Genomic DNA, 12,714 nt, shown 5'->3' with positions numbered 1-12,714 from the left:
AAAATTTAATTTGATTAATATTTAATTATATAATTTATTTTTTTAACTTTTTACTAAAATATTTTTTCAGATAACAATATAATATATATAGAAATTATTTTTTTCTTAATTATATTTTTAGATTTTGGTTAATTTAATATTTTATTTTTAATTATATAATTAAGAATTTTATTTGATTAATATTTAGTTATATAATTCATGTTTTTAACTTTTTACTAAAAGATTTTTTCAGATAACAATATAATATATACATAAATTATCTCTTTTTAAAATTATATTTTCAGATTTTGGATAATTTTTACTATTATTAATTTTAATCAATTATCTAATCAAATAAATTAAATTTCCGTTTTTATTTTTTAATTTAGCTATACATTTTATTCATTATGTGTATAAACGATATTAACCACTCTAACTTTTAACGTGAGAGTTCGATTCCAAAAACTTACTTCGCAAATAATAGTATAATAAACTGACATTTTTCCATTATTTGAAGAGATTTCCATTGTTAGTTCAAAAGAAAAGATTTCCATTGTTGTCTTTGTTGACAAATCTAATTTTAGCATATATTTTTTTAAGAGATTTCCATTGTTGTGGCGTATAATTATTTATTTTTATGTTTTTGAAATAAATGTACATCTAGTATCGGAAGTTCCAAGTATAAAACGATATTCAGAAGAAAAAATAAATAATTATGCAATCCACCATATATTAATAAATCCCCATATATTATGAAACAAAAGATTTTTGTTAAATACAAAGTCATCAAAAACTCAATCTTACTATATTCATATATATATAATCATTTTTATTACTCAGTAAAGAGAAACAAAACAAATGACGACATTTGGTCACGCAGCTAGTTAAAAATATATTGTCATTCACATCCCGGATACTAGGGCATGCAATGCAACTAAGCCATCACACATTCGTCCGTTTCTTCACGCTTCTAAACCCAAAAACTCCTAATGATTACATATCTTACGTTACTAGCACCTTTCAGTTAGCATTAAAGCTTTGCTATATAATAACAAGCTCATATATAGTAGAATATATGAATGGTTTCCATAAGTAGAAAATGGGGAAGAACATTACCAATATCCTTACGCAATCTACAGTTATTGCAATGGTTTTAACCGCTGCAATAATGGTGAAAGAAGTTACAAGCCTTACCATTTGCCAAATCGACATAAACGATATGCAGAAATGTCGTCCAGCCGTCACTGGAGTCAACCCCCCGCCTCCAGTCAGCGAGTGCTGCGTAGTGGTCCGATCCGCTAATTTGGAATGCTTCTGCAGATTCAAGTTTTATCTCCCAATTTTAGGGATTGATCCATCTAACGTTGCAGCTCTTGTAGCCAAATGTGGCGTTATAGCAATCCCTCCTAGTTGCCGAGGTAAAACGAAAAGAATATATTAATTGTATTTCTCATGTGATTGATAAATTTATCAGGATTTTAAAATTAAAGTGTCTAAAGTTTTGGCTTCGCGCAGTTTGAAGAATGGAGCTTGAGACATGTCTCTATGGTGCTGCAATTGCAAGTGTTTGTTGGGTGTTGTCCTGCATCTGATCTGAATATCTGATGTACTGAATTTACGATGTTTTTATTGTTCTAATCCAAATAAATCAAAGAATTGTAATGATGTTCGATATACCTTGTGTTGTTTATAGAGGAAGACCATGTGCTATATATTCAGGAAAACGGTAAAGCATAAAGCTGTTTATTTCTTGATAATCCGAAAAACTAACTCATCATTACTTCTTTTTTTTGTCGAATACTCATCTTTACTTTTCTCGACTATAAATCATAGAAGACTGATGAAGATAGACAACCTGTCTCCAGTAGCAGTGGATAGTGTGCACATGCTTTACTTACCTTTATTTCTGGTTTTTTTTTTGTTAAGTAATTTATTTCTGGTGTTGTGAGTCTTGTGACATGGATCACGAGAAATCAAATAGTACGTTCACAAACTAGAGACCTGGTGTTACATGACAAGAAGACATGACAATCTTTTGATCATTTACAAAAAAATCTATGACATTTCTTTTTGCTTTGGTTTAAAGCAAACATATATGACTTGACAATGACAAGGGCCAAACAAAATAAGAAGACCAATACCTATTGAACCACGTAAAGGAGAAAGTTCTGATCTACCAACCCGGAGACTTTATGCATGAAACCAAGGTCAGGGTCGGCTCAACATTTTAATGGTTCTAACTTTTTTTTTTTTTACAACAACTGCTAAACTAAATAACTACGCCAGCCGGTTCAGAAACCCAAGCCGATGGTATGGAATCGACATAAAGTATAGCTGTAGGAGAACTTCTCGCACCACGTGTAAGTCTGTCCGCTAAGATGTTTTGTGCTTGTGAAATATATTTGATCTGGAAATCAGGGAAGAAACACTTACTGCGTTTGAATTCTTCCATGTGTGTAGAGAAAGCTGGCTAGTCCTCCGGTGTCGACACCATCTTCACCAATTAAGAAAAATCTGTCGCAAACACTATATCAGAGAACTGAAAGGTCTTCGTGCACTCCATAGCTAATGATTCTAACTTCTAAGGCAAAAAACAATTACGCATACCCTATATTTATATTTATATTAAATTTAAAAATATATTTTTGTAAATTTAAAGAAGAAAAAGTATATATTTGTGAATTTTTTAGACCGTTTTAAGATAGTTAAAATTGTACAAATTTGTAATGGACCCTTAAATCTTATTATATGGAGATATCTGCATGAACTGGGGGCAGTCTCACCGATTGTCTCTCCACCTAAGCCGCCTATGACTAAGGTAGCCACATTTGTCCGTTTGCTTACGAATTTTCAACGTAAAAGACCCGTGCCATTATCTACTACTTTCACTTAGCATTTGCATTGCTATATAAGAAGCTAAATAGATTTAACTTTTCACCAAAGAGTTGAGAGAGAGTGAAGATTTTAAAAAGACAGAAATGGGTATGAACAATACAAGAATCCTCATCACAGTTCTTGCGCTGGTTTTAACCGCAGCGATAATGATCCAAGAAACTAAGAGCATTCCCCTATGTAACGTCGACACAAATGACTTGCAGAAATGTCGTCCAGCTGTCACTGGAAACTACCCTCCACCTCCGACTCCCGCCTGCTGCACAGTGGCCAAAACCGCGAATCTTGAATGTCTCTGCCCGTTCCTCTCCAGGTCCGGGATTGACCCATCAAAACTCAAGGCTCTTTTAGCCAATTGTGGCGTTAACAATCCCTCATGCTTGCCATAGTCGGTAAAAATCAAAGTACCATTAACAATATTAGAAACTGGTTGATTAAAGAGAGAAAGTCTTACGTTTTTTTCATTTGTTCTTCTCTAACACGCAGATTGAAGAACTGAGGTGAACTGGACACAATCCGGCCTGCTGCGTACTTTGCCACCATCTGAATATTAAGTCTCTAAGTTATAATTTCTTATGTTGTTCTATTCAAATAAAATCAACAAATTTTGAAGTTATTTTTAAGTCACCTTTTCTATCTACAAGAACCGTGTTCTACACATTAATGAAAACAATAAAGTACTGCTTTTGGCTTTTATTCCATTGCGTTCTACTTTCTTGGATATCCAAAAACTAACTCGTCCTGTCTCTTCCCTGCTTTGGATTAATCTAATATAACGCCCATGAATCCTTTTAATATATTAAGACCATCTTTAACGCTGATCCTTAATGGGGTCCTTAACTATAATTGGTGATTTAATTAAATCAAAACAAAAGAAAAGACATATTATCGATCCTTAATGGGGCATTTTGGAGACCGATTATAAGCGTGGTTTTTCAACCACGTGTCATCACCACATTATTTTCTTTTTTTTTTTCCTTTTCTTTCTTTCTCCGTCTTCTCCGTCTGTTCTCGTGATCTCCTCATCGTCTTCTTCTCTAGCTATTCTCTCAAAGATCGCCGACAGAAATCAAGGACATAATCCTCCCCAAATTACTCTACGTAACCCTAACGGAATCCACCATTTCACCCGAGATTCTCAGCGAAGCCAAAGACCTCTTACTCTCCCGCGATTTGATGGAGAGAGAGTACTTAACGACCGTCTCTCCGGCGAATTCTCCTCCGCCGAACCTCCTTTCCCGTATCTTGTCGCCTGCTACCGTCGCGCCCACGACGATTCGAAGAAAATCCAGTCGATGAAGGACAAGAGTCTCAGATCGGAGATGGAGATCGTGACGAGAGCAGCGAAAGAAATTCACCGTTTCTTACTGCAGGATTCGCCGGCGAACTCTTTTCTCTTTCCATGGAGATAACCTTTTTTTATCTCTGTTTCAAATTTGCATACATTTTCCACTGAAACAGAGGTTTGATTTGGAGTAGAATGAATCATGAGCTTGTTGTGTTCTTTGATTTTGGTTTGGCTTTCAAACAATCTTTTTTTGACTGAATGAAGCAAATTTGATGTGGTTACCTAACCTGGAGAATGTGATCGTGCTGAATCTACTGATGGGTAAAAAAACAAATATTTAAAGTATCTAGTTTAGTTTAAGGTATATGAACAACTCCGAATCATGAATCCCACAGTGATCTTGTTCCCCTTTTGTGGCTGCGTTTTGGATGGTGTTGTAGTGTTCTTTTTTGTTGTCACACTATCAGGAGAATTTGGAAACATTTTCAACCGTTTTGGATGATGTTGTAACTTTATTTTTGTTTCCACCACTCATGTGTCTTTGCTTACTTGTAAAATGGGGTTTTTTTGTGAAATGGAATCGCTGCATTGTTTAGTCTTGAATGCTTTGCTTGATACTGCATTGTTTGGTCTTGTTTGTTTGAACAACAAAAAACAACAATTTTTAAGAACCTCTAAATAAGAAACTACCATTGGAGGGTATGAATCAAGATGTTTCTTAAACAAGGTTTTTGATTACATTTAATTATAAAATATTCATTAAAACCCCAAATGGGGTTATAGGGATAATGGTGCTCTAAGAGCATCTGTATAAAAAAACATTAAGAGTCTTTATTTCACCAGAACAATTCTTAGAACATCTCTAACCTACGTCTATTTTTTATGAAATTTTGGTCCAATGTTTTCCACTACAATAGAGGAAAAAAACATTCTTTTATTTATATAAGTAAAAGTAAATGTATCATTCATCTATTACAGAGTGAGCAAAATCTCAGTCTCTACTCTTTTTTTTTCTATTTTAGAAATTTCTATTATAGAGGTGAGTTGGAGATGATTTTAGCAACTCCGCATACCTTTTCCTTGTTTCTCAAGCTTAATCCAGACATTGTCCTTTGTGAGAACAGATCTCCGGTATGAAGTTGAAAAGGTCGAACCTCCAAGCCTTAACCAGCTGTTATGCAGAGGCAAAAAGACCATCATCAGAAGTTCCTCTCAAGTACAAACCAGCTACACTTCCGTCTACTTTCTCCTTATCACTCCATTAAATTGGCAGACACGAGAATGACACATGTTCCTTGTCGTCATCTTCGAAATAGTAATTGGTGGCTAATTGAGGAACAAAGTTTTCCTCTTTATCATCCTCGATGAACACCATTAATTTCAAATTTACCCGAACTAGAGACACACAAAACGATTACAATTTACAAGAATAGTCCTCTAAATGAAACACGAGATCAAATAAAGTTTAACATGTAAGCCATTTTTGTTCCAAGTACGTATAAAACGATAGTCAGAAGAATATTAAAATAATAATGCAATTATGCAATCCATTTTTTCTCAAAAAAAAAAATTATGCAATCCATCCCCTGTATATTAATCCTGAAACATTACAACATGTTTTCGTAACCACGTGTCATCACGATGATGATTCATAGAATCCTTAGAAAAATAAGCTGGTTCATATAAATGAATATTCTACTTTTTATTAAACTAACTATCAAATTGATACTTTTTATTAAATTAACTATTAAATTGATTAGTAGTGTACAAAAAAATATTCTCAATGTTTTTCTTAAATAAAAATTACGGAATTAACTAATATGATAAACATATATATGACAATGTATGAATAATACATATTTGATATCAATTTTGTATCCTCTTTTTTTGTTTAATTTAATATTATTAAAAGAAATAAACAATCAAATGAAGCATATAATAAATAAATAAAAACTTTAGATTTTTATATGTTATATTTTGAATTTTTGAAATGACTATAAATTACTAAAAATTGAAAAGTCTCACATTGAAAATTTTGTGATCAATGGTTTAATTTTTTTTTGTTCAAGCAAGATACAAATAATCATAAATCGTATGAATATAAAGTCTCATTAGTAAGTATTCATATTATATATATATATTATTAATATCATTTAAATTAAATTATATACTATATAAAATATAAAAATATAAAAATATGTTAACTTCAAAATTTGCTTTGAAAAATTATTGATATCTTAATATTAGATGATAACTAATGGAGAGTCATTAGTAAACAAATCGAAAGCAGAAAGCATAATCCACTTTCGTCATTTTACAATCGATGTTGTCTATCTGGTGGTTTTGGTGATTTGTGTCAGCGGTAAAACTTAATTTTTTGTACATATAAAGTTTTAAAAATAATTAAAATTAGTTGTAATACGTTAACTTTTCAACAACGGTGTTCCATTTAAAAGACCAATATTTGTATTCTTCATTTTACAATCGATAACGATTGTAATGTTGCAAAATGTTAAAATCATTTAATAAACAAACATTAATATAAAAAACTCAGGTATGCACAGGTTATCATCTAGTATTTATTAAGAAACAAAATGCAACTTAAAGAGAACCAAAACAATTATGCAATCCATATATATTAAAATAATAATGCAACTATGCAATCCATATGTAATCCATATATATTAAAATAATAATGCAATAATGCAATCCATATATATTAAAATAATAATGCAATTATGCAATCCATATGTACATAATTATTTTTATTACTCAGTAAAGAGAACCAAAACAAAAGACTGACATTTGGTCAGGCAACTAGTTACAATAAACATTTTGTCATTCACAGCCCAGATACTAGGGCATGAAATGCAACTTAGCCTTCACACATTCCTGCGTTTCTTCACGCATCTAAACCCAAAAGACTCCTAATGATTACGTTACTAGCACCTTTCAGTTAGCATTAAAGCTTTGCGATGGGGAAAAGTTAAAGTTAATCAACTTCTTATATAAGGCGGGATTTCGTTGTTAAGAAAAAAAGCCGGGCTTTCTTTACCTCAATATATAACATGGGGTTGTGACTTGAATCATGAGGAAGCAGAATAGCTGAGTACGTTCACAAAACCAGACACCTGGACCTGCTCACCTGGTGTCACATGCCAGTAGACAATTTTTTTAGTTGTAAACAAATGTTTATGACTTGATGATGACAAGGGCAGAACAAAATACAAAGGCCAAAACCCATCGGGTCACGTGAAGGAAAAAATTATTTCATCCACCAACCCAAAGACTTATACATGAAACTAAGGTCTCCCACATTTGTCTGTTTGCTTACAAATTGTACGTTGACGTAAAAGACCCGTAACATGCTTTACTGTTTTACTAACTCTCACTTATCATTAACACTGCTATATAAGAAGCTCACTATCTTTAAGTTTTCACGATATAGCTGAGAGAGAGAGAGAGAGAAAAAAGACAGTGAAGATATTGTTAAAAAAAGACAGAAATGGGTAAGAACAATGCCAGAATCCTCATCACAGTTCTTGCGATGGTTTTAACCGCAGCAATGATGATCCAAGAAGCTAAGAGCATTCCCCTCTGTAAAGTCAACACAAATGACTTGCAGAAATGTCGTCCAGCGGTCACTGGAAACTACCCGCCACCTCCGACTCCCGCCTGCTGCACAGTGGCCAAAACCGCGAACCTTGAATGTCTCTGCCCGTTCCTCTCCAGGTCCGGGATTGACCATGCAAAACTCAAGGCTCTTTTTGCCAATTGTGGCGTTAACAATCCCTCCTGTTTGCCATGGTCAGTAAATACCAAAGTACCATTAACAATATTATAAATTGGTTGATTAAAGAGAGAAAGTCTTAACGTTTTTTTCGTTTGCTCTAACACGCAGATTGAAAAACTGAGCTGGAGTGTACACAGGGAAGCCTGCCTCATATTTTGTCTATAAGTTATAATGTCTTATGGTGTTCTCTATTCGAATAAATCAACAACTTTTTCAATTAAATTTGAGTCACTTTTTCTATTCAGAAGAACGTGATCTATCCGTTAATGAAAACAACAAAGTATTGTTTTGGCTTAATCCATTGTGTTCTATTTTTTTAATATCCAAAAACTAACTCGTCAGGCTTCTATCCCTATAGTGAACCACCCGTTGGTCACCAGGGAATTTACAAATGTCAGCATTGCTGGAGTTCACAGATTAGTAGCTTGACTGAAGTACTTCAGTTGACACTTTGGTTAATTCAAATTAAAAAAAAACTGAAAAAAAACAATTTAGAAAAGAAGAAAACGTCTGAACAAGTCATCCTTGAACTCTCTGTCATGTTATGTTATGATGCATAATGCGAACATTTAAACGCCACAGTAGAAACCAGTGAAAATCCTATGAAAATTGTATGTTTTGGAGTTTCAATGATTTGAAGCCAATAACATAAAACAATCAAATAAAATTTTTGCTATGTGTAATCTTGATGAAGATTAACCATTAGGATTGTCTTTTATAGTAATTGAGAAGTATAAAAGACCTGTCAGAGCTAATGTATCTGCATTTACATTGAAATTTTACTGTTCTGATACATATAAACCACAAAATTCTATAATCATAAATTCTTAATGGCTTTTCCCAAGAACCAAACTCAAAACCTGAGAAAAACAAAGATTGTTCACTTGTCATTGCTTACTTTTGGTAATAGATGGGAAACTTCTCCAGTGTTATTTCTGTTTCTAGTGTTGTGATATCCATCACGTGGAAGCAGATCGTCCACAAAACAAAAGTCATGTTACATGACAAGAGTACAGTCTTTTAACCTTTCTTTACACAGATAACTATACAACCTGGCTAAGACGCAAAGCATTCACCAGCCGGAGACTTATGCATGCAACTAAGGTCTCCCACATTTGTCTGTTTCTTGACATATCTTGGACTCAATAAGACTTGTTTAAAAAGAATAATGACTACGTTTTGTCGTTCACTTACCATCAGTACACTTGACAAAAGAACAGAATGACATACGAAGCATTTGTAATTGATGACATAAAATTATTAAAGTAATTGATTAAAATATTAAAAATTAATGTGTGGTTAATGATTAATTATTTTTTGTTTTTTTTAATAGATAATAATTGATAATTTTTTTTTTAATTATGCTAAAACATCATACAAACACAAGTCGATCTCCCATCATCAGTTGGCTTAATCATTCCTTTGAGAAGCAACTTCCTACCAAATAAGATACTCCACCATGCATATGATAGTCTGAAACCCTTCCCCTATTCAAGAAAACTTGTTGAAGCAAAGTAACCTTACCTTGTAGAGCTGAGCTATCAAAGCTACTTGACTCATTATGTAACCTCCATGCTTGTTTGGCCAGCAAAGTTTGATTGAAATCTTCGATGTCTGAAACCCAATCCACTATTTTCCTTTGACATACACAACTTTTCTCATGCTGTCCATTGGATTTTCCTTTTATCTCCATCCTCATCCCACTAAAATCTAGCCGTTTCACTCATGAATTTCTGGCAGTGATGCTTCCTCAATCGAAAACATGACACTGCATAAACCGGAAAAGTCATAGCTATTGACTTAAAGAACACCTCATTTCCTGAGAAAGGAACTTTTTTGGGCAAACCAACCTTTGATTTTTTTGTTAAGCTTTTCACAGACATATAATGCAAGTAACTTTTTCTTCCAACCACTAAAGCATTCAAGTAAACCTAGATACTTCCCATCTCCTTCTAGTGCTTAAATCTAATTTTATTCGTAATCATTACTGGCTGTCTTCTTTAATCAATAGAAATACACAATCATAACAATCAATATTCTTACATTTTCAATCAATTTCAATCAGTGATCGAGAAAAAGAAACCAATAGTTACAATAAGTATCCCTCATTTGTCCGTTTGCAATATGCAGACATTTAAGCTCAAAGCCACTTGACTATAAAAGACAAGAGAGTCAAACAACCTACATCACACGCTCTTTCTAGCTTTCACTTAGAATTGACTTGATACGTTAAGATCATTAGATTTCACTGGAGTTAGGAGAGAGGAAGATCAAAGAGAAAATGAATAAGAATAATACCAGAACTCTTGTGTTACAAAAGAAATAATAATACCAGAAGTCCAGAGCCCTTGTGAAATATCTAGCCCTGGTGATTATTTTAGCCACCATGATGTTGATAGAATGAGGATGCTCCGTCGCTAGTTTTGAACTGCACTAATTATAGGTGGTGATTACAGGTGGTGCAAATGTACAAGTGGCCATTTCGAAATTATTAGAAAAATTGCCTAAATTATCACAATTTCTAATATTTTAATATAGACTTTAGAGTTTAGATTTGAAAAATGAGATTTATAATTTTAATATATATATATAATTTTAATAAATATACAAATAAATATGTTAAAATAGTTTCATTTCGAATTTCAAAACTGAAATTTGAAAAAAATATAAAAAGAATTAGAAAAAAATCGTATTTGATCAGATACTAACCGTTTTTTCTTTGTTGTGCAGAAATAGCGAGAGTTTGGTTGGAAGATAAGATGAGCACCGTTGCAAAGGCGAAGGAGAGTTTTAGGACCAAAACACATTCTTGCCGCTTCCATTATTTTGTCACTCTCAATTCTCTACTTTTTTTTTTTTGGAATGATTGTAAAATTTATTCAATCAAAACTTCTATTACATCTAGTGCATCTGTTTTTGATCTCATAAAAAAAACCAAAGAAATAAAACTCAAAAAACCCTACAACACTTCAACTTATAACCTTGAGCCAAACCAAGCACATAAACTTTCCTCAAGGTATATATTTCCCTTTCCTTTGACTGCAAGCAGCTTCAGTCGAATGAGTTTGTCAACACATTTGATCAACAATCTTTCTTCTCTCGGTTGCTCTCCATGCCTACGAGCATTTCTCTCCCTCCATACGCTATGCACCAGAGCCTGGAAAGTTTACCGAATGATGAATAATTCAGTGGCTGTGAAATTAGATCTTGACTGAGAGACAACATCTAGGATCTCATTCCATTCCACACAGTAAACCCCTCCTTTTTCCTTCCACATCTTACCCGAGTAGCGACACTTGAAGAAGAGATGCCAACAAGTTTCCTACTTTTCTTGACATAATACACAAGAAGTATCCAATAAAGTATTTCATTTCTGCATTCTATCACAGGTTTGCAGCCTATTTCTAGCTGCTACCCACAGCATAAAGGAGAATTTAGGAGTAGATTGAGGGAACCACACTCCCTTACTCCAATTACAAACCGGCTGCGCCTGTCTCATATATAGCCACGTCTACTCTATTTTCTCTTTGAATGTTTCTAATTCTTTCTCACCTCAACCCTGTTTTATTGCCTTCTTGGTCACGTTTACTTATCCAAATCCTTGTGTAAGTGGTGGAGTTATTAAATTTGGTGAATGATTTCAAATATAAATTAATCAAAGTGATAGGAATTTGAGAAACGTGGTTCAGAGGTTCATTAGGTAATGAGTCTAATGACATTAGCGCACAGAGACGTGATTCTTGTATCAAACTTTCATTTTATTAAAGGAGACATGATTCAACTTAAGATGACACGAGTGCACATAATTTTTTTTTTTAAACACACAACTGGAATCATGTATTTGAGTCATTATAGACATATTGAAACACAATCTATTAATCTCATAACTTGCTAGAGTCTGCTATTAATATCATCCCCTTATGATTACAGTATGAGAAAGGTGACTAAAAAAACAAGAAATGTGATTAAAATTAAAACCATTTGTTTGTGCATGATTTGATATATATAAAAAAATAATACCAAATCAATGCTTAAGCGCTAATACGACATCCTCTTCACAAGATACGACACTGCTGCTCGCTGGTGACGCCGTCTCGCGTCGGTATATACGGTGGTGGAGATTGAAGCACCTCCGGTACGTAGTACGGATAATAGTTATACGGAAACGCCATAGGATGAGGTTGTTGGATATTTGGGTCTTGGCGGTAGTACATATACTGCGTCATAGGAGACGGCGGCGCCGTCGGCTGGTACATCGGCGACTGATACGGCGACGGTGGCCATGTATTTTGGCAATTGTATGTGATAGGTACGGCTTCGTAAGGATTAGGAGGATTGTAGGAAGGAGGAGGAATAACGTGACCATAATCCATGTGGATTAACTTTGCATGTTTCTTTGCTTTACGAATCCTTAGTACAATCTCAGGGCTGGCTCTTCCTGATAGATAAACTAATCCTCTTGTTGCATCGATTGTGTATGTCACATCTGTTCATAACATGCACGTACACCCCAAAAAAGAAAATCATTTCTCAGTGATATAAATGTTAAAATCTAGTAATTGACTAGTTGACTATTGACTGGGGGTGTTTAAATCCATAAAAGTATAAAATCATAAAAAGATTTTAATCGAATCTCGTAATTAAAACATTTCTATTTCTAACTATGACTACACATGTATCTATGTTCTAAACCAATTTTCAGAATCAGTGTTCTAAAAAGTGTTTTAACGTTCGATTAAGTGTTCACCCCTCAAAACAACTT

At 33.6% G+C, this 12,714-nt stretch overlaps 3 protein-coding genes across 4 annotated transcripts; all 3 read left to right on the top strand.

Moving 5' to 3' along the window:
- The first annotated feature begins 1,043 nt into the window (after window positions 1-1,043).
- LOC125583790 (putative lipid-transfer protein DIR1) lies at window positions 1,044-1,728 on the top strand. The gene is made up of 2 exons (XM_048751299.1): window positions 1,044-1,397; window positions 1,495-1,728. The coding sequence occupies exons 1-2, from the start codon at window positions 1,079-1,081 to the stop codon at window positions 1,497-1,499; spliced, it is 324 nt and encodes a 107-aa protein (XP_048607256.1). The 5' UTR covers window positions 1,044-1,078; the 3' UTR covers window positions 1,500-1,728.
- Window positions 1,729-2,901: 1,173 nt separating this feature from the next.
- Window positions 2,902-3,567, top strand: LOC106418424 (putative lipid-transfer protein DIR1). Of its 2 annotated transcripts, none has more exons than XM_048751297.1 (2): window positions 2,902-3,263; window positions 3,358-3,567. In XM_048751297.1, exon 1 carries the CDS (start codon window positions 2,958-2,960, stop codon window positions 3,258-3,260), a length of 303 nt encoding a protein of 100 aa, XP_048607254.1. In that variant the 5' UTR covers window positions 2,902-2,957; the 3' UTR covers window positions 3,261-3,263; window positions 3,358-3,567. The 2 variants fall into 2 exon arrangements, with proteins under 2 accessions (XP_048607254.1, XP_048607245.1); XM_048751288.1 differs by having other exon boundaries at window positions 2,906-3,259.
- Window positions 3,568-7,579: 4,012 nt separating this feature from the next.
- Window positions 7,580-8,249, top strand: LOC106418417 (putative lipid-transfer protein DIR1). The gene is made up of 2 exons (XM_013859124.3): window positions 7,580-7,966; window positions 8,061-8,249. Coding segments are annotated over exons 1-2 (303 nt in total). The 5' UTR covers window positions 7,580-7,664; the 3' UTR covers window positions 8,062-8,249.
- Window positions 8,250-12,714: the final 4,465 nt, after the last annotated feature.

This window comes from Brassica napus, chromosome A2 (genome assembly GCF_020379485.1).
Source record: "Brassica napus cultivar Da-Ae chromosome A2, Da-Ae, whole genome shotgun sequence".
NCBI lineage: Eukaryota > Viridiplantae > Streptophyta > Magnoliopsida > Brassicales > Brassicaceae > Brassica > Brassica napus.
This window is presented reverse-complemented; position numbering and strand designations above follow the sequence as displayed.